This window comes from Periplaneta americana, chromosome 11 (assembly GCF_040183065.1).
Source record: "Periplaneta americana isolate PAMFEO1 chromosome 11, P.americana_PAMFEO1_priV1, whole genome shotgun sequence".
Classification (NCBI taxonomy): domain Eukaryota; kingdom Metazoa; phylum Arthropoda; class Insecta; order Blattodea; family Blattidae; genus Periplaneta; species Periplaneta americana.
In genome coordinates, this window is record NC_091127.1 from 65848356 (window position 1) to 65869011 (window position 20656).

General features: G+C 35.9%; 1 protein-coding gene across 1 annotated transcript in view; it reads left to right on the forward strand.

Annotated features, from left to right (window-relative positions):
- LOC138708524 (uncharacterized) overlaps nt 1–20656 on the forward strand; it is a 31906-nt gene that overhangs the window by 971 nt on the left and 10279 nt on the right. The window contains exons 2-4 of the mRNA XM_069838640.1: nt 7508–7625; nt 10859–11140; nt 13767–13915. Of these exons, the coding sequence (XP_069694741.1) occupies nt 7508–7625; nt 10859–11140; nt 13767–13915 (549 nt within the window). The remainder of the gene's footprint in view (nt 1–7507; nt 7626–10858; nt 11141–13766; nt 13916–20656) is intronic.

Sequence of the window (20656 nt, forward strand, 5' to 3'; positions counted from 1 at the left end):
TATTTTCTGTGACGTTATCTCTGTACTAATATTGTTATTAATCTACTGCTATATCAATAACATTTTGTATAATGTTTCTACATTGTAGCAGTATATAGGCGGAACACTATGTATGGACCTATCATATTATATATGTGGTAAATCAAATTTGAATAATTATTAATTAGGAATAATAACTGTATATCGAAGTTTTTCATACTATTTTATTTATAGCTTCATGTTCCTGTTTTGGTACGTTCCATTGACTGTTCCATTAAACGTTTATCATAATCGCAGAAAATAAAGTCTTATTTTTATCGTGTGAGCAAAACATATGTGTATCTTATCTGTCGCCTTCCATACAAGATAAGACATGTCGGTGAGATGACCTTGTACTGTGTCTCTATTTATTACGAGCGTATCACAACCGATCGTATCTCACTCGAGGGTGCGACACTCGACCAAGTTCAAGCGAGCGATTTAACTCGATGCAGCACTCTAATATCTCAACTATCACTGACAAACAGACATTCTCATGGGGGCAGAGAAACAATTAATTTTTTTCCAACATGTTAATAATGTCAAAATAAGTGCGTATACAAATTTTAGCCACTCGAGCGCAATTACGACGGCCGTAAAAATAAGTTTCCTGGGGCCGTTTACAGAAAGAAAACTTAATTTCACCAATAGATTTATTGGAACAGATACAGCAATTGTTGTGCTATTTTTAAACATATTCAACACCAGAATTGAGACATTTCTCATACCATGGGATGAACATTTATATATATATATATATATGTCGTAGAAATTTGCGGGTGCATACTAGTTCGGTTCCATCACACCATCGACCCGGTGTTCAGAAAGGTACAGTACTAATTCGGTCCGAACTATGCAGGTATAGACAAGTTATATATATCAAAGAGACTGAAGACTCGATGAGCATTCAACCACAAAATCAAGGAGTGCAGCAATTAACCGATTATACGCTAGAGGAGTACATCCGATATGTAACTACAACGTCTTTGAGTTCAATTAGCCTGAAGCTACTTTCCCGCCAGAAGTACGGGCCGAATTCGTAGCTACAACAGAAAGAACGAGAAACAGTTGTGAATCCTTCCATGCAAAGTTAAATGGCTTATTCTACACCGATCACTCTAACATCTTGCCATTAATAGACGTTCTAAAGCGAATTCTAATTGACACATGCATACAAATTAGTTCAGCAACAAAAAGAAGATCAGATTAATTAAATAAATAAAAATATATTAGAGACAAGATGGCAGAAATTGTATCTAAATCAATAAAAATAAATCAATATAAAAACACTATCCTACAAATTTCTCCCAAAAACACAGCTCCTAGTATCACTGACTACTCTGAAGTTTTAGAAGTTTTGACTAAGGTTTATAATGTACAATGCACGTGATAGTCAACATTTTTAACTATGCCTTAAGAAAGGGGCAGGCAATTTTGTAGTTTTGTGTCTCGAATCACGAATTAATCCGTCTCTGCTTTATGACATTCCTAAGCCTGCATAAAATGGGAAGGAAAATGTTATTTCCAACCAGTACCGCTCTATTTTTTATCCGGGACCGAACTAGTACTGTTACGTAAATGCCCCGAGACTGAATTAGTATTGTTTACTTCTTGGTTCCGAACCGAACTAGTATATATTTTTTACCATGGGACCAAACTATTAAACTCCGAAATTTGCCGCCTGAAATCGGAATCAGTGTGTTACAACTATTTGTACCTCTCTGTTGATCCCACGGAATGATAAATGTCTCAATTCCTGTGGAAAATATGTTGAAAATAGCTTAACAGTTGTATCTCTTCCAATAAATGTTTCCATGAAATTGTGGTTTCTTTCTGTAAACGGCTCCAGATGAAGTTATTTTACGGTCCTCGTAATTGTGCTCCAGTGTCCAAAATTTGTATAAGCACTTGTTTTGACATTATTAACATGGTGGAAAAAAATATCCATTTTATCTACGCCCCCCCCCCATGATAACGTTTCCTTGTGATAATTATATTTATTTTGATGAAAAAATAAAATTATGACATGGAAACACTTACCGCTCTTATCTTTGCCGGGTACATTCCTATTTTTAATCAAATTTGAAAATTCGTTCCAAATAGCAAAAACATCTTACTTTTTTTTTCCTTACAAATATTATTATTTATGGCCTGTTACGATATCATTATTGGGTTTTCTTCCCAACGCTCCATTTGACAATCTTAATCATTTAAACCGACAAATAATGTTAACAATATACATAGATATCATTAGCCTACTTCTTTACTTCCTAATCCTCACTGTAAATCACTTCACTTCCAATGCCCAACAAATTTTTCTTCTGACTTTCCCTCTTATCATCTTTCATAATTATCGTCAACATCTTCAATTTTAAAATCAACTAACATGATTTAGGCTTCAAAGATCTGTCCTACTTCAGCGAAGTTACAATTAATTTGTTTTACTTTCAAATAAAAAATTGAATATTATTCCCCATAGAAATGTAACCTCTATTCAATTCATGGCTTGGTCTTTGATCGCTTTCATTTAATTTATTTGTATATTGTGTAAGAATAAATAACTTACGTCATGTATATCTTCTTCGTCCTCAAAAATGGGGCCTGTTCAGATTTTAAGAACTACTTTGTGATGAGTCATCCCTTAGTCCTGAACTTTATATAGCTGATATGTACCCTATTTTGAAAAATCTATTTTTTTGGTATTTTGTGGAGATGTTAATACCAATTCTTTTTTGGCGTTACATATTTTCCAATAGGCGTAAGTTTGATGTTTCAAACCGATCTTGTGTTTGTCTCTTTTGTAGTCCATAAGAGTGTAGCCAGCTAATAGCCTCAAAATCTCATCTCAGACGTTTCTCTTTACACTCATTGCATTAACATTAATATCCCAATAGTAGACGCCATTCTTTCGCCAATGTAATTTTCACAGTTCTTTAGTACGAGTTAGAGTTTTCACTATTTAATGCAAATACAAATAAATATCTATGTATTTTGTTTTCTAGTTGTGTAGCACATTAGTAAGCCTAATTATTATTATTATTATTATTATTATTATTATTATTATTATTATTATTATTCCTACCAGGTGTTTCTGGACATGAGTTCCTTTCCTGAAACCAACCTCTATCTGTTTAAAGTTTCTAATAATGTCGTTGAAACACCTTACATAATTTAAACAGTAACGCACAAAATACAGCACATACTTATTTTTCGTCCACATTTACAATTATATAATTTTGTCAAAGAATGATTGTAGGCCTATTACCGTCATTTTACCCTGGGGGCTATTAATTATGAAGGAATTAAAACAATTAATAGGATCACCTTTTTGTTTAAAGTTTTATTTTTTATTATACAAATCACAAAATTGAGTGAAGAAGTAATAACCAAATAACCGTCTTTATTTATTAGTAAAAGTTATTAATTTTCTTAAATCTTTCGTAATGATACATTCTGTATTTATAAACATCTTAAATTTCTCTGATGTATAGAAAAATGTATTTATATTGACTACTACATTTATACAAAGTCTTAATACGTTTGACGAATAACACGGGATGAAAGGACGTGTTTCAACCAATCATGGCTGTTTATCGCTTCAATTTTATCACTTCCCTAGCATTTGTTCGTTTTTATCAGTTCCCTGGCATTTGTTTCTTTGTTTGCCAATATTTGAAAATACAAATTCTATAGGGTACTATAAAATATGCTATGCCAGTGATGTCAAAGCAAGCGCATTTTTCTGACCTTGACGTCGTCCGCGGGCATTAAGCGCTAGGTATGCTAGAAGGAATAAGCAGCCTGTTGGATTAAGAAAACAGTGGTGCACAAACTTCAGACGGAACTTGAAATTTTATGTCGTTATTTTTATATGGCTTCTTTCTGTTTGTTATTTTATATATTCTCTCTAAAACACCTATTTCTTAGCCTAATATTGTAGTTGTGTTTTAAACGTTAATAACATAATAAAGAGTAAAGAAGGAATATTCACACAAATTCCATAATACTGTAACTACAACTGAGGCGCTGACATGGGAAAGGTAGTAACTGCCAAAAACAAACTTTTTCAGGGGAAGCAAAAAAAATTTATGAACACTTTCTCACTTACATTATTACAGAAACTGCTTTAAAAGAAAGGCATACACTTGTCGTACGCCGGACTCTTGGTCGTTTCGCTCTCCGACGTGTTGTCGAGGTGGGGAGGGGAAACGGGAGTGACGTGACAAGATGGCTGTGGTTTGTGGGTGGGGTGATACGAAACTGTGGTGAAGTTTAAAGGAAAGACTGTTTTTAAAGTAACATTGTTTATTACAGAAATAACAGTGAAAGTGTAACTATGGTTTCCTCCTTGTTCTGTGGTAGGGGTAACGGGGGAGTCGTGATAGAAATTGATGGTTTAGAAATTCGTCCTGAGGCTTCGATGCGGGGAGAGTTATGATGGGTGATAGTAAAGTGCGACTTGAGTGAGAGGAAGGTAGGAGTAACGGAAGTGCCTGGGGAAAATCGGCTTGCTCTCAGGTGTGTTGTGGGGGTAGGATAACGAGAGAGATGGAATGAGGTAGAAGGTTAGTTCTCTAGTTAGAAGGATCAACACAGCGTGCTGGGCGACTTACCGACTTCGAGAACAAGCTCCTGGCATCGGAGGATCAACACAGCGTACTGTGCGACTTACCGACTTCAGGAGCGGGGAAGGGTGACCTCTATCATCGACGGATCAACAGAGCGCACTCGCGACTTACCGACTCTAGAGGGGGGGCTGAGGAGATGGTTGTGTTTAATCGAACAAGCCGGGATAAGAGCTGGGAGTCGAAGTCAGGATGGTGAGAGAAAGGTGATCAGGGGAGAGAAGTGTGCGGGTTGGAGGTGGTGATGAGGCTTGTAGCGAGACTAGAATAAAATAAGTTTAGATTACGTAAGAAGTGAGGCTAGTGTAGGAAAGAATACAGGAGACAGGGGCGCAGCTTGGCTCCCTGTTCCCGGAGTGGTGGCCGTGTGCAGACACGTCCGAACAAAAGACAACCATAGCGTAGGCCTGGTTGGGAGACTGCTGTCAGTGACGGAGGTCGCGCTAGAGCTACCTCTTTGCCATCTGACGAACGAGTGACTGAAGTCGCGGGGATGCGTTATATTTATACCCCTCGGAACAATGGTGGTTGAGGACGCCATTGACGTCACAGTGCCTGGGGGTATTTCTATTGCCAACGTGACTCGTCGCCGCGCGATCTTTGCTTTCTCCCTCACAAGAGGGGGAAAAAAAAGCGAGCCAACCTGCTTTCTGAGAGAGAGAAAGCAGCGACTCTAGTTTGCGCGGGTAGGTTTGAACCGTTTAAAGTAGGACGCACGGGCATCGAGAATTGATATACACAACACACTCATGTTAGTGTTACATATGAAATTTTAAAAGTCTGGCACAGATTTATCTGTGAAATCCTATTTTATGAAAATACAACATTGAAATCACTCCTTAGCCAAACTGAGAATTAACGTTATTTATACATTATGCACAAATTTTTCGGTAAAATGCATGATACTTTTCATCGAGGAATTCTAACATAAGTAACAAGTATCTCTTTTTGGCATCAGGGACGACTGGTCTTCTTTCAAGGCGTTGCAAGCACTGCAAGTTAGTGACTGACGTGAATGACTGTCCTTTCTTAAAAATCCTGTGCTCTTCCACATTTCAAGGTCATTAAATGACTGTCTTGTTTTTATTAGAGGAAAATCAGCTCTTGAGAGTCTAATCCAGTTGAGGGTGCTGATTTTGATAGGAGTTGTATTCAAAAACTTGTCACATTCTGCAGAAAAGTCGAAGAAATCCTCATCCTTCATCATTATTACATTATTAGGCCTTACCTCTTCTGGAACCATGGTCTTGCATCTTTTTTTTCTTTTCTCTATGATGTCAAATTGCCTATCACATGGCACGTAGGAATGTTCTGAAACCAGGAATTTCAAGTCCACTGAATGAAAATGTTTCTTGGCAAATAATGTAAATCAGGACCATTAGAATCATCCGATTCTTATTCTGCCCTGCACAGTTACCAGCCCATATTTGTCTAGACACACTCTGATGTTGTAAAAGGAGTTACTACCTTCTCCGCGCCAACAGCTGTGCACATACAACTTACAACATCTAGTGACTACGTTTCCAACTTCGTTTCATTACATACGGATATACTACCTACTCTGTGCCATTGGCATGGTCATTTACCACCTTCTCAATGAAAAACCTAAAAATTCGAATTTTTGGCAGTTACGACCTTTCCCATGTCAATGCCTCAACTATACTGTTCTAAGTGAATTAAACACATCATTCATAAAGAATTATCCCAAAGAATGACACTGAATATGACATGATAAGTTGAAATTGATATTGATGATATCTTTAGCCTTATAGAAGTAATCAAAACAATATTATAGTACAAAGCAAAATTGTCTAGATATATGTTTTAACTGTAACTAATATTACATAATAAAACTCTTATCGCATTATGCTTTTAGGTGATATTGATGAGCAACTTTCTGTTATAAGAATATTAAATTATCTCGAAATCTGCTGAAGCTATAGACCTGACGTTTTACGAACACATAGGCACATATCTTTTGTTTGAGATGTAACAGTATTTGCTTTGTTAATTTATTTACTTACAAACATTTTTCATGCGAATATTTTCAAACATTTTAATACACTATCTTCAGTAATATTTATTTATATTAGATTTACGAAAACATTGTTTTAGCACCAGTAAGGCTACTAAACAAACATATCTGAAAATTTCACTTTTCTGTAAAAAAAAGTTGAGAAAACTTTCCTTTTGAATAAAAAAGCAAACTTGTGAAAAATGAACATTAAAATTAAAACTTACATTCTTATAATGCACTTATAATTCTCTGACAAATCTAAAAATTAACATAGATATAGTTTTAATAAGTTCTCTTTCCTTTATGCATTGAATCAGTGCTGGCCATCCCTGTATATAGCTCGACCAAGCGGCATATACTACCTTTTCGTCTGTCTCTTTCCTTGCCGCTGTAAAGCGCTCAGGCTCTCCTTGGCTCTAAAGCGCGCGCTTCCTCCTGTGGGCATCAGTTGACATCACTGCTATGCGATCGTCATTTGTTTCCTGCATAATCAACTGGAAATGACGGCTCCTTTCAAACGTTTTGGTGAAGCTAACATTAGTGAAATAGAATTTTAGTAAGTCAATTAATATCTATTTTATTGTATTAGAGTACTTTATTTGTTCTAATCTTTATATATTTTCTTCTGTTTTCATCACATCCCTACAGTGAAGTGTATGAATTAAGTTAATATGACTCAGTTCAGGTATTATACTGGGTGAACAGTATTCATGTACGATTCATACGTGCGTACAGAATCGGCACGTGCAGTAGGTATGGCAATTCTTTCTCCCTGGTTACTTACTGTATAATAACCACACATTACTGAACGATTTACACCAATGTAATAATTTACTTGTATTATTAGACAAAACTGGAACATGAGGCTGAGAGAAAAGATGTGGGCCCGTTCAATTTGGACATCGAGCACACTACAGTGAAATGTGGGGACACTGAAACAATCACTACAATCGTTACAGTAAGCGGTAAGTATTTCCATTATTTATATTTTAACGCAGAAAGTATTCTTTTTAACGCAGTGATACTCAGTATCTGGAAATGAGAATTATTTGATACATGTTCGTAGAGTCACACCGGTCCCAGAGTGATGTCTTTTAACATAATATTGATTCTAAAGTCTGTGTTCAGTACTCAGTAGCAAGAGTAAGAATTTTTTATTGTAAATCTGTTGGTAAATATTCCTTTTGTACACAGATATACATACAGCGTTTCGATTAAGCCATTCCACTACAAGCCGTAATCTCACGTACTGAATTCCCGAAGGAATCTAGGACTTGTTCTATTGAATCAATTCCTCCGGCCGCGTTATGGACTTGGGGCTCACTAAGCCTCCAACAGAAAATTGAATATCAGGGTTTTTTCTTAGTCAGCACGTAGAAATGACATCCCTACTGTTAGCCTACTTCTGCTGATTGTCACGTGAAGTAGGAGCCTTTTAATATCCCGCAAACCTAAGTGTCTCTCGAGGCCTGTAATGAGGGTAGACTTTGCTTGCATTTCTTGCCATGATGTACTTAGAACACTTAGGTGAAAGAGGGTTCGTCTGTTTTACTGATATTTCAATTACAATAATAATTATATTAGTACAAAATGTCTAAAAATAATAAACCCTGAATTTTTTAAGATTTATACCTATACATATGTCCATATTATTTACATTGATGTAGTAGCAACTTTATCAAATTATACAGAATGTAACTGAACTGCTTTTTCAAAAATTTGTGGAAATGTAAAGAGTGATATGATGAAAATTTTTCGGGGGACGCCGATTCCCCCCCCAAAATGACATTCCGATTCCCTCCCCAAAGAGGGTACAGCTCTATATCCTTCCAATTTTTTGTTGTTTGAATTGAGTGTAGTCCGATTCCCTCCAATGACTTAACCAGACACGCAAGTTTCCGTCACACTTTACACAGATTTCGGACTGTCCGATTCCCTCCATGTCTTAGACATACACACAATTTTCCGTCACACTTTACACAAACTTCGGACTGTCAAGGATATGACTCAAATAACAAATCCAAAATTTAGTTAGTCTTGGCTTACATCTTTGTGAAGAATCTACCATGGACGTTCACTTATATCTTCAACCGCTTTCCTTTTAATGTTATTTCTAGTAATTTGTCGGTGTAATTTTCCATCATTTTCACAATCATGACTATGTTGCACGTTTTATTCAATGGTCACTGTATCGTTTGAATCAGTTTTCATAAAGCACTTACAGATTTTCAACGCACATATCCTTCAATGTTGTTTTGGAAGCTAAATTTTTATTTCCACAACACAATTAATTCCTTGCCCCTTTGACATGATTTTTTCCATATCTGCCATTGTCTACACTCCAATGCACTGATATAACGAATGAACATATCGCACCACTTTTAACTCACTCAATATTGCCAACACAAATTTAAGGACAAATGTAGGCCTACTGAACGACTGAATCGATTGGTGTCTTTATTATTGACTTATATTTATATTTATGTGCATGTATATTTCAGTGTATAAAGAAAGTGCAAGTATTGTTGGAAGCAGTCGTGAACACTTATCAACCAATACTTTCTACATTTTCCTTAGTTAATTCAAAATGAAAACATTACGGTGTTTTTAATTTCACTAACAGATGGACTGCTTTCATTGACACTATTGTACTTAGAGCATTCATGTCCGCAACGATATGTAACCAAAAATAGATAGACCATGGCACCCACTCACCCAACCAGCCAGACTTTAAGGGTGGGAATCGGAGTATTTAGTTCCAGCATCTCCTTTTTGGCGTGGAGGGAATCGGCAAATTTACAATATTACTGTTTCGAAGGGAATCGGGAAGAAAAATTAACAGCGGGAGGGAGTCGGTAGCCACAATGATTTTTCATCAAGGAACCCATGACCGGAAATGAAAATTGAAGTGTCTACAGCACTGTGAGATGTCGCTTTCCTATCCTTATGACGGTGACCTTTGTACGCATTGAGTATCTAGAATAATATGTGATACCAGCACACCGGTGTTCCATCGTAGATCGATCGTCTGGTTCGCGCATATCTCACAGAACGTTATCTTTAGGCAGAGAGTATTGGAAGTGGATACACAGTCCTTTGGCCTGCGCGCTCCCCTGACCTCACTCCTCGTAACTTTTTCCAATGAGGCACGTGAAGGCTACTGAGCTTACTGAGCAATCTTTACAGAGTTCGATTTCATAAGAGGAGAGCGCGGAATCTTCCAGATTAAGACAAAACATGATTCGTCGTTGCACGCTACGTAACGAAGCTAGCGCTCCTCACTTTGAACATTTATTTTAATTTAATAGTGAATAAAGTTCTTCAAATTACTCTGATGTTTTATTTCGACTTCTAAATGAATAGAAAATTCGCCATCACAAAAATAGGAAAAGGAACATCCCGCAGTGCTGTAGATCAATGGTCGTCAGCACTCGCTGATATGGGTAACGGGTAAGGAGAGTATCGAGATATGCACCATCGTGTAGAAGGGAGAGGGAGAAAGCATACCCGTCAGCAGCCACGGATGCACACTAGGGTATCTTTTATCCGCGGGTAAGCGACACTAGCCTGAAGGTGCAATGTGCTGATGACTGCTGCTGTAGGTACTCCAAATGACTAGATTTATAATCGAGTATTATGTAAGATAAGTTATAGACTGAAATATTTGTAATTTATCGGATAAAATGTCAATAAAGATACAGTATTTAAATATTGAGTTTCATAAAACTTTATAATACAAAAAGTATGTGATTCATTTTATTTAACATATTCTACATTAAATACTGCGTGGTTTAATAATCTTACTTTTCCACTCCTATTAATAATACTACTATTAGTCATACTTATGGATTAACGGTTAGCGAGTTTGGCCGCGAAACCAAATGGCCCGGGTTCGATTCCCGGTCGGAGCAGGTTACCTGGTTGAGGTTTTTTCCGGGATTTTTTCTCAACCCAATATGAGCAAATGCTGGGTAACTTTCGGTGCTGGACCCCGTATTCATTTCACCGGCATTTTCACCTTCATCTCTTTCAGACGCTAAATAACCTAAGATTTTGATAAAGCGTCGTAATATAACCTACATAAAAATACTACTATTATGACACTAATCAGGTCCAGGAATAAAAAATATTAATGAGTTACTTCACTGCATATGCTTCGTAATTTCGCATTATATGCAGAATAACAACATAATTTCAGGACCTTCCTCTGCTCCAAGAGGGCCTACCTCACCTGGATACGATTTAGTTCCCGGTCTGGGATACTACAAGCTGCACACAGATGTAAAGTCATGGCACGAAGCGTTGAAGACGTGCGAGCAAGAAGGAGCACATCTCGCCATCATCAACCCTGAGAACGAAGCCCAAGCCTTGGTACCATTTTGGGATATGAATCCTAAAATTCTTGATGGCGGAGCCAACAACTGGGCTCATATAGGTTTCCATGACCAGTACAAGGAAGGACAGTACGTCACAATCTTCAGTAAGTTTCAATTAAATTATAATATTGTTTTCACGAGTAATCTATTTTGTTCATGACAATAGTCTTTTCTTTTCCGACTAAAATTCATTTGACATATTCACATATTCTGTGACACAGTACGTGAGGGTAGTCCACCAAAGAGAAACTGAGAGGTAGAACTTAAACCGAGAATAATTCAATCCGGCATCGGAACTAGAATCCGGTGTAGCTTAGTGGATAAAGCGTCAGCACGTAGAGCTGAAAACCCGGGTTCGGGTCACAGTGCCGGAGAGAATTTTTCTCCGTTCTACTCATCCTTCATCATTTTGAAGAGAAGACATTTATAACTTCATAATTTTTATTTATAGATTAATTTTTAGTTCCTAATTTTCAAGATAACGTAAAATGGGGTAACTTTGCACCATTTTCTATTCAAAAATTTGTTTTCAGTCTGTATGTAGACTTTAAATGTCTAATCTTGAGGTGAGCATTTATTTTATACGTTCTAGAGGTATGCGGGAATGTATTTAGCCAGTCATATGTTCTAAAACAAATGTCTTTTGAAATTTATAATCTGCCAAAACTTTGGTGCAAAGTTACCCATAGTTGGGGGGTTACTTTGCACCACCAGAGTTTTAAGAGGGGTGGTGCAAAGTTTGCCACTGCTGGTGTTACATTGCACCATCCAAATGTTAAACAATGAAAATATACTGTATAAGGAACAGAAAAAATTTAAAACACAGATTCAAAAACTGCTACGAATAGCAACACGGACAAAACGTTTTTTGAAAAAAACTACCCAAAATTTCAATATAAGTGGTAACATTCTTCTATAATGTTGTTTCAAAAATATTTTCAGTTCTTTCAAATGACAAGTCGGGACAACATCATGTGAATAGCTGTAAAAAATTATGTACATATTATTTTGTGTCAAGTTCTTGAATGGAATATAAGCAAGCCCTTTCTTGATACGTTTTCTTGGGTGGATTTATTTCTCCCAATTACATCCTCCCATTCATATTCCATACTATCGTCCCTTTCAGGTCATTTGCAGGATTTTCGTCTCTAAGAAAGTCTAAATGAATAAATAAGGGACAGATATACGTATAACTTATCTTGAGATTGTGCACAACATCTGTGATGAAAGATAGTTAATTTGATCCATATTTCAATCAAATTATGCACATGTCTTGCTGCTCATGTATAGAAGTACCATAAACAAATTCTGTGGCCAAAAACAGTGGAAAAATTATGTATACCTATACCATCTATTGGTGGAAGCAATGAAAAGAGAAATTTGGTTCACGTAAACACCCCTAGATCTATACAAAAAGTTTTTCATAGATAGTGCAAAGTTACTCCTGCTGGTGCAAAGTTACCCCATTCTACGGTACTTAGGATTTCTCAACGTTAGATCTTAGATAATATGTGCATGGATACGTATGAATGTATTTACTGAATTTGATGAAAACTGCATGCACATGGAAAATGTTGAACATTTGAATGCGTAGTTCCGTGAAAAAGGCAAATTTGTGAATTGTGATACAATATTGACGTATACAGCAGGCTTAAGTAAAATTCGCTCCTGGCCATCAAAGAAGACGTGGAGGCAAAAACCTTCTTACTACCAACTCTCTATATATCCAAGGAATATTTTCGAATAAAAACTAAAAATTGGTTTTTGGACACTTTTTGAAAAAACTCAGTCTAATATTCCTTAAGAAATAAGGTGAGCTTTATATGCAATATGAAGGATTCAGAGCCATAATGGGTCAAGCGCCATATATTAAAGACACAGAAAACAAGGATTAAAATTAAATTATTACCATAATTCAATGGAATCATATAGCAAGTAATATAAAGTATGCACATTAAAACTAAATGATGTCAATCTTCATTAAACTATTGTATTCACTTACCTTGAACCCTTATTTTCTCCGTTTTTAATAAATGGCCCTTGGCCCATTATGGCTCTGAACCCTTCATATACATTTCTTAATGTAATTATAATTCAACACAGAGAGAAATACAAGAATCTCGTTACCCAAAATGTAACACAAGAATTGAAGGACCTGGTGGAAGGGGGGGGGAACTCCATTTTAACACATTTCTTAGAAGAGGCGATTAAGCGCCAAACACATAAGCGAGCTAAGTTTCTATCTCTTGTAACACTCTTAATTTCCATCGGATCTACTTCGTTCTTGTACCAAACATGCCACAATTTTGTTCCATATACGCTCTATTGGCAGAAGAATGAAATATTGTGAACTTTGGAGTTATATCTCTCTTGCACGTAGCCCTTCAAATCCTTAAGAATCTTAAAGTTATAGGGTGGTATTCATAGACATTTCGCAGCACGCGCTACGAGCGTACTAAGCTAGCCCCGGCTATCCACTGGTTACTAGTACAGAATTCAAATCATATCCTATCGCTAACACTGGTTTATGAATACGAAAAACGCTGATAATCCACCGAAAGTCCACTCTAAAATGTCTATGAATACGGCCCATAAAGCTTAACTCATGTGGACTGCAAGAGCTTCGAAGTGTTAAGGTATTTTACTTATTGCATGTTTTACATCAGCTCAATATATTGTGAAGTATCATTTATTTGTAAGTTATTTAATACGTTATGGCATCTGTTTTAGATAAGACTCTTGTGGGAGCCGGATACGTGAAATGGTTTCCCGGCGAACCAACTGGTGCTGGTCATAACTGTGGAATTATTGTAAGAAAAAATAATCTTTTGGCAGATATTCCATGTGAAGCAAAACAACCGTTCTTCTGCGAAATGGAGGTGTAAAGAATGGGAGATAATAAATTGTATTAAAAGAGCTGATATTTCAACACCAATAAAAGAGTAGGCATAGCCAGGCAGCATTCAAAACATAGCGCTTCCGTTCTCGAGTTCACGCATGATGTCATTGTTCCACATGACATAATCCCTACTCCAGTCTGACCGCTAGGAGCAGTTTGATTTCTGCGCAGTTTGTAATATAGTTGCCTGGCTATAACGTCTCTTTACATATCTAGGACATTGTTATAATACATTAATCCCTATATAAGGAACGTAGAGCAATTTCATTAGCATACTGATGAATGATTTCGGAATAAATGTTTTAAATCATGGTAAAATATTGTGATTGAGATATTCCCAATGTAACAAATACCGTTTTCCTTTTCAGGTGAAAAACGGAAGACAATTATTCCGATTCTGTACCATTAAAATGGCTAAATTCCCATCACTTTATGAAGAATAAAGATTCAACGATATTCATAATATTATCAGCTGCAGATAAGAATAACGCACAAATTATTTATTTGAAATTATATTACAGGATCAGACATAATTTCAGAGAAATTTTTTCTTCCCTTTTCACGAACTCACCATTTTCACTGAATAATTTTCGTCATCTTTACTAGAAATCATAACTATTTGTAACAAAACCTCGTTCCGGTCTTACAAAGACATTATATTGAGTCAACCGTAAGTAATGTCAGAGGGTTATTCTTTGAGATATTACAAACAAAAAAGTGTAATGCAAGTTTGCTCGCTTTTGCTTCCATTTAGGGATAAAAAAGTATATGAAGCATTTCACAGCGTGTTTGGGGAAAGCCACTATTTCCATTCCCAATATGCTCCGTCAATTTAAGAGAGCAGTTTATTAAGATAATATTATTGAAAGGATTTTAGTTTTGTCCTTTAAATATGCTGAAATATGGTCGGAACAAATGAAACATTTAAAAATTCATCTGCAGAACGAAACGTTACATTTATTCGGATAAAATTCCTACACATTTAAAGGACAACTAAAATTCTTTCAATAATAATTTTTATCATAATAAACTTCACCTTTAAATTGACAGAGTATATTGGGAATTAAACAAATAGCTTTTCCAAAACACACTATGAAATGTTTCATATATAGCAATATTTTTATCTAAAAAAGAAAGTAAATACGAGCAAAATTTTATTAAATTTTATCGTCTAAGTTTGTCAAAGAATAATCCCCCGGAAATTAATGACATTACGTACAGTTCTCCCTGTATAAATCTCAGTTGTGATTAGTGGCGTCTTTCATAAAATTAATAAATGAACAACATCCAAATAAGATGCCAAGAAATGTGACGAGTTCAGGACTAACAGCCTCATATCACACTCGGAGAAAATTCTCCTGCGAAACTGTTGTTGTTTAGACAACTGTCCGAAGATAGGTCTGAACCTGACAAGTGATACCAACATGGCACCACTTATGAGGCAACTTGGCTAGATAATGGGGTAGGATGTCAGTTCCTTTCCCCCTTCATTGCATATATAGCCGATTAGCTACATACTACACTAATGAGACTTAAATGTATACAAACAACAGTTTTTCCTCTGACACATATCGTCAAGTAAGATGTACTGCTTGATAATAGATGTACATATCAGCATAATCAGCCACAACTTCAATCAGAGGTAGCGAACACTGAATCGACGTTTATATTCTAAGATGGAAGAACAGTTTGGCTTCAGAAAGGGAAAAGATACGAGAGATGCAATTGGACTGCTACGACCAATCGGCGAGATATACCTAGAGAAAACTAAAGAAATGTATATATTATTTGTCGACTTGGAAAAAGCGTTTGACAAAGTGGATTGGAATGAGCTGATTGGGATTGTAAAGAAAATTGGTGTGTATTGGAAAGAGAGAAGGCTGTTCAGTAACCTTTATATGAAACGAGTCAAAGTCAGGATAGTACAGGAAATGTTAGAAGGAGTAACTCAAGGATGCTCTTTATCACTTACAGTATTCAACATCTACTTAGAGGATTTAGTGAAGAACTTTTTTCATAACATTGGAGGAGTGATAGTAGGAAAAAGAAGAAGAATAAAGTACATAAGATTTGCTGATGACATGGCGTTGTTAGCAGAAGAGGAGATGATACTAAGGGATATGATACTAGAGCTAAATAACAGTTGTGTGCAGTATGGGGTGAAAATAAATGTAAACAAGACAAAGATCATGGTCATAGGAAGAAAAGTAAAGAAGATAAACTTACGAATTATAATGAGGGAGTAGAGCAAGTTGACAGCTTCTGATACTTGGGAAGTAATATAAGCAGTAACATGATCTGTTGCCAGGAAGTCAAAAGGAGAATAGAAATGGCAAAGGAAGTTTTTATTGGAAAAAGGAGCATCTTCTGTAGAGAAAGAACTAAGAAATAAACTAGTGAAGTGCTTTGTGTGGAATGTAGCACTTTATGGGATATAAACATAGACATTATTACGAAGCGAAGAGAAGCGATTAGAAGCAATTGAAATGTGGATATGAAGGAGAATTGAGCTTATGAAATGGTCAGACAGAATAAGAAACGAAGCTGTATTGGAAAGTTTGGGTGAAGCAGGAATGATGCTGAAACTGATCGGAAAGAGAAAAAGAAATTGGCTGGGTCACTGGCTGAAAAGAAACTGCGTAATTAAGAATGAACAGAAGGAATGGAAGTTGATAGACGTAATTAAGATATATGGATCATACGAGGAGACTAAGAGAAAGGGACAAAATAAGAAAAACTTGAGAATACTGGGTTTGCAGTGAAAGACCTGCACTTGGGCAGAACACTATGAAAATGAATGAAGAATGAATGAATGAATGAATGAATGAATGAATGGTCCAAATAAGGACTGTGTGATGCTTAATCATTAACTCTGCTTCATTCTTTCCCACGCAATTTGACGATATTTTATAGTCGTATTGAAATACACTTTTTCCTATAATACGATGATTCAGTTCAATGTAAATGAGAAAACTTTGACGAGAGAATATGTTTTTTTGAACAACCGACTTTTATAATATGAATTTAAATGGAAATTAATGATGTGAAACCAAGTGTAAAAACAAGAATTTATGGGGCTACATGCCACAAAGTTACCGAGTTACTAATGCCGAAATTTGTGGTAAACTGTAATTTTAATTAATGTAGGTATATACTTTACTACAACTTCCATCAGGTAGTCTTAGTAACTTATTCGTAAATATGGGATTAGTAGAAACGCACGGAATTTTATAACAGACTGTTTTGTAATTTTTATTTGAACTTTGTCCTCTTGCTTCAAAATTCTGAGAACAGTTTTATTTGCCTCGGAAATAATACAGGAAGAGAACTAATGCTAATTTCCTTACTGTGAAGCATTCTATCTGAACACCATCCTTTCCCCTGCGTCGACATTCAAAGCTGTCTCATAAACGAAAGTAATATGGCTTTGGAAGTTTCAATCACTCAATAGTTGCAGCTTTATTGTGTCCATAAAAGCATCTCTTTCATTCAAGAGCTGGTTTTATCACAAAATCTAGAACTTATGTGCCATTACATTCACGCAATAACGATTACTGCTTACCATTATTCGATAAAAGTTTGGTGATACACTACGAACAAAAAAGGACATAGTAAGATACTTAATTAAGAAAATAAATAATATTTCTCTTGTCCCTATGATGGCCATTTGATCTGTGCCGTCAGTCTGTCATACAGGCAGTCCGGGTTAGTCAACGTCTAGTCTGGGACTTTGCCTTAAAAAAAATCTGTATGTACAGACGTTTCTAGTATTACTTGCGAATATTAGTTAATTATACAATAGAAAGTAGAACGAGGTCAAATTATAATAATATAATTATTTTATAGTGCTCCACGGCTACGAAGGGAAACATTGAGCACCTTTTGTAAATGTTAAATAACAAGTTTCCAAACATGTACTTATGACAACAAAAAAGAACAAAAGCAAAGTATGAGCATTTCTCCAATATATAAGCATTTTCCGTCGTAATAATTCACCATTAAAATGGGACACACTCACGGACCGGAGAACGCGAATTCGATTATGCGCAATGTTCAAAACATACAGAGGTGAGCCTGCCTGGAGAGAAATAAAAAATAGGTTGCAGCCGCCAAATTACTCTTCAAGGGACGACCACTTATATAAACTGAGGGAAAGAAGACTGAGGACAGACACTGAAAAGTTTTCTTTTCTCAATCGTACTATCAGGGACTGGAATGCTTTATTACTCTTCAAGGGACGACCACTTATATAAACTGAGGGAAAGAAGACAGAGGACAGACACTGAAAAGTTTTCTTTTCTCAATCGTACTATCAGGGACTGGAATGCTTTACCTGCAGACTTACTATAGGCTTTACCAATAACCAAAAATGTATTTAAAAATAGGCCAATGACTTTACTAATAGACGGTAGTATATTATACACACTACATAAAGGGTGTAATTGATATCTTGTTATTTGAATTGTTCTATCAGTGAGGAAGTGTGTTCTGACAGTGAAGTGTGTAGTGTCAGTGAAGTCTATTGTGTAACTGAAGTGTGTTGGTGTCAGTGAAGTGGCTGTGCAAAGTATTTGAACAGTGAAATGGTTAGAAGTGTTAGTGAAATCAGGTAGAATCAGTGCAGTGAGTGAGTTCACAGCGAAATAAGTGTAGTGCCGAAAGGTACTTGTGCAGGTATGAACCTGTCACACTCATAGGTCTTAGATCGAACTTAGGGTTAAGATACAAATTAAATTTACTTTAAATGTTATTGTAAGTGATCATGCTTCATTTAATTTATTATTATTATTATTATTATTATTTATTGTTTTTTATGCTCGACCATGCCGAAACGTAGTAATTATACACCTGGTAGCAGACCTTTAATGCATGTCATTAAAGTACACCTACTCATTAAAGTACAGGTCTTTCAGCCAATGACGACTCAGGTTACAACTGTTCAGCCAATGACAGGTCAGCTTTCTACCGTTATAAACCCGCAAGTATCGATTATTCTCGGATATGCAATCGAAAGAGAATTAGCGAAAAGTTACGGAGGCTGGAAATCCAATACTGTCGCAGAAGGTTATGTTCTGTTACTATAATAATTAGCGTTAATTGTAAATAATATTCAAATAAATTCAATTTGTCATCTCGTTTTTCAATGTCTAATTTAATTTCAGTGTTATCTCTGTAGGTTCTTATGGCCTAGCAAGGTCAATGTGGACATCTGTTCCTCGGAAAAAATCAATACTTTCGCGTCTGCGCACATCTCACAACATACGGAACATTGCTGAAGGTCAGATACAATTAAAATTAATAATATCAAGTTAGAAATATGGTCGAGCATAAAAAGTCGTATGAAACTCGCCTATAATGGTAATTAAGAAGCTCGTATGAAAATTATGAAACTCGCTTGCGCTAGTTTCATAAATATCCATACTCACTTCTTAATTACCTTCATTATAAGCTCGTTGCATAATGTACTATTATTAGTTGTGTTTATTATTAATTGTCATTATTGAGTGTAATTAGTTACACTGTCACCGGGTATATACCCATTTGCAATGTGAATAAATAGATACACATACATACAAATTTTCATAGGCCTACAAGGAAGTTGATCTTATTTTTGATACAGGAGCATGCTCACGCGTTTTCCAAACATAATTATGACTCAGCCTGTATATATACAGAGAATAGCGGTGAGAGAAACTTCTATTGATCTTACGAGCATGAAATAGTTTCTTCTTTTGTAGCAAAATAATACTTCATCCGTAGTTTTATTCACCTGGATGTAAAGAATCGTGATAATGAATTTTAACTTTTCTTAAAATTCGTTCACCAAAGATCGCGTGTGAAATTTCCGACTCAGAATTGCAGAAAAAGTTTATTTATCATATAACGTAAGGTAACTTGTACTTGTTACTTTCATATAACATAATTCTTTCAATGTAGTGTCTGTATTTCTCTCTTATAAACTGAAAACCATGCAGTAATTAATATATCGTTATATATAACACATCCCCTAAAGAACGAAGTGGTTCTGTAATTACAGATATAATTAAAAGGAATTTCGTAATTCTAAATCAAACGAGGGAGAAGACGCCGTTCAGAATAATGAATGTAGAACCAAAGCGATGATGATAGTCTTCAAAGCGGACGAGACTCCAGATTTTCTCAGAATTTTCGGGATGGTTCACAGTCAAGAGATGTAAGAACAGCTAAATCCGTGAAGGTGGAAGACAAAGCAATGTTAGACGAAGAGAAGATTGCAAAAGGGATCGAGGGATCGGCATGGCTGGAATGCAAGGAAGAACAACTCCCTGTAATAATATACGCTTCAGAAAAATTCGTTTGATATGAATAATATGAAACGGATGTTTTCTGTTTACTTTTCTAGTAACGTTATTTTATAAAGCCGGCGAAATATTCCTTACGTACTACTTATAATTTACATAAAATTATCCCGAGAAAGATGTTCCTTCAATCAACCTTAACGGAGTTCCTTCGACCTCAGAATAATAATAATAATAATAATAATAATAATAATAATAATAATAATAATAATAATAATAATAATAATCCTTTGAGCGTCACAACATTGACACTATAAAATATCCGCTATGGCATAGTTGCTCCCGCGGTCAATTGGGAGGCATAAGCATGGCATAATTGCGCCGCGAAGAAATCAGGTAGCAGAATTGACATGGCATAATTGCGCCCCGAAGAAATCAGGTAG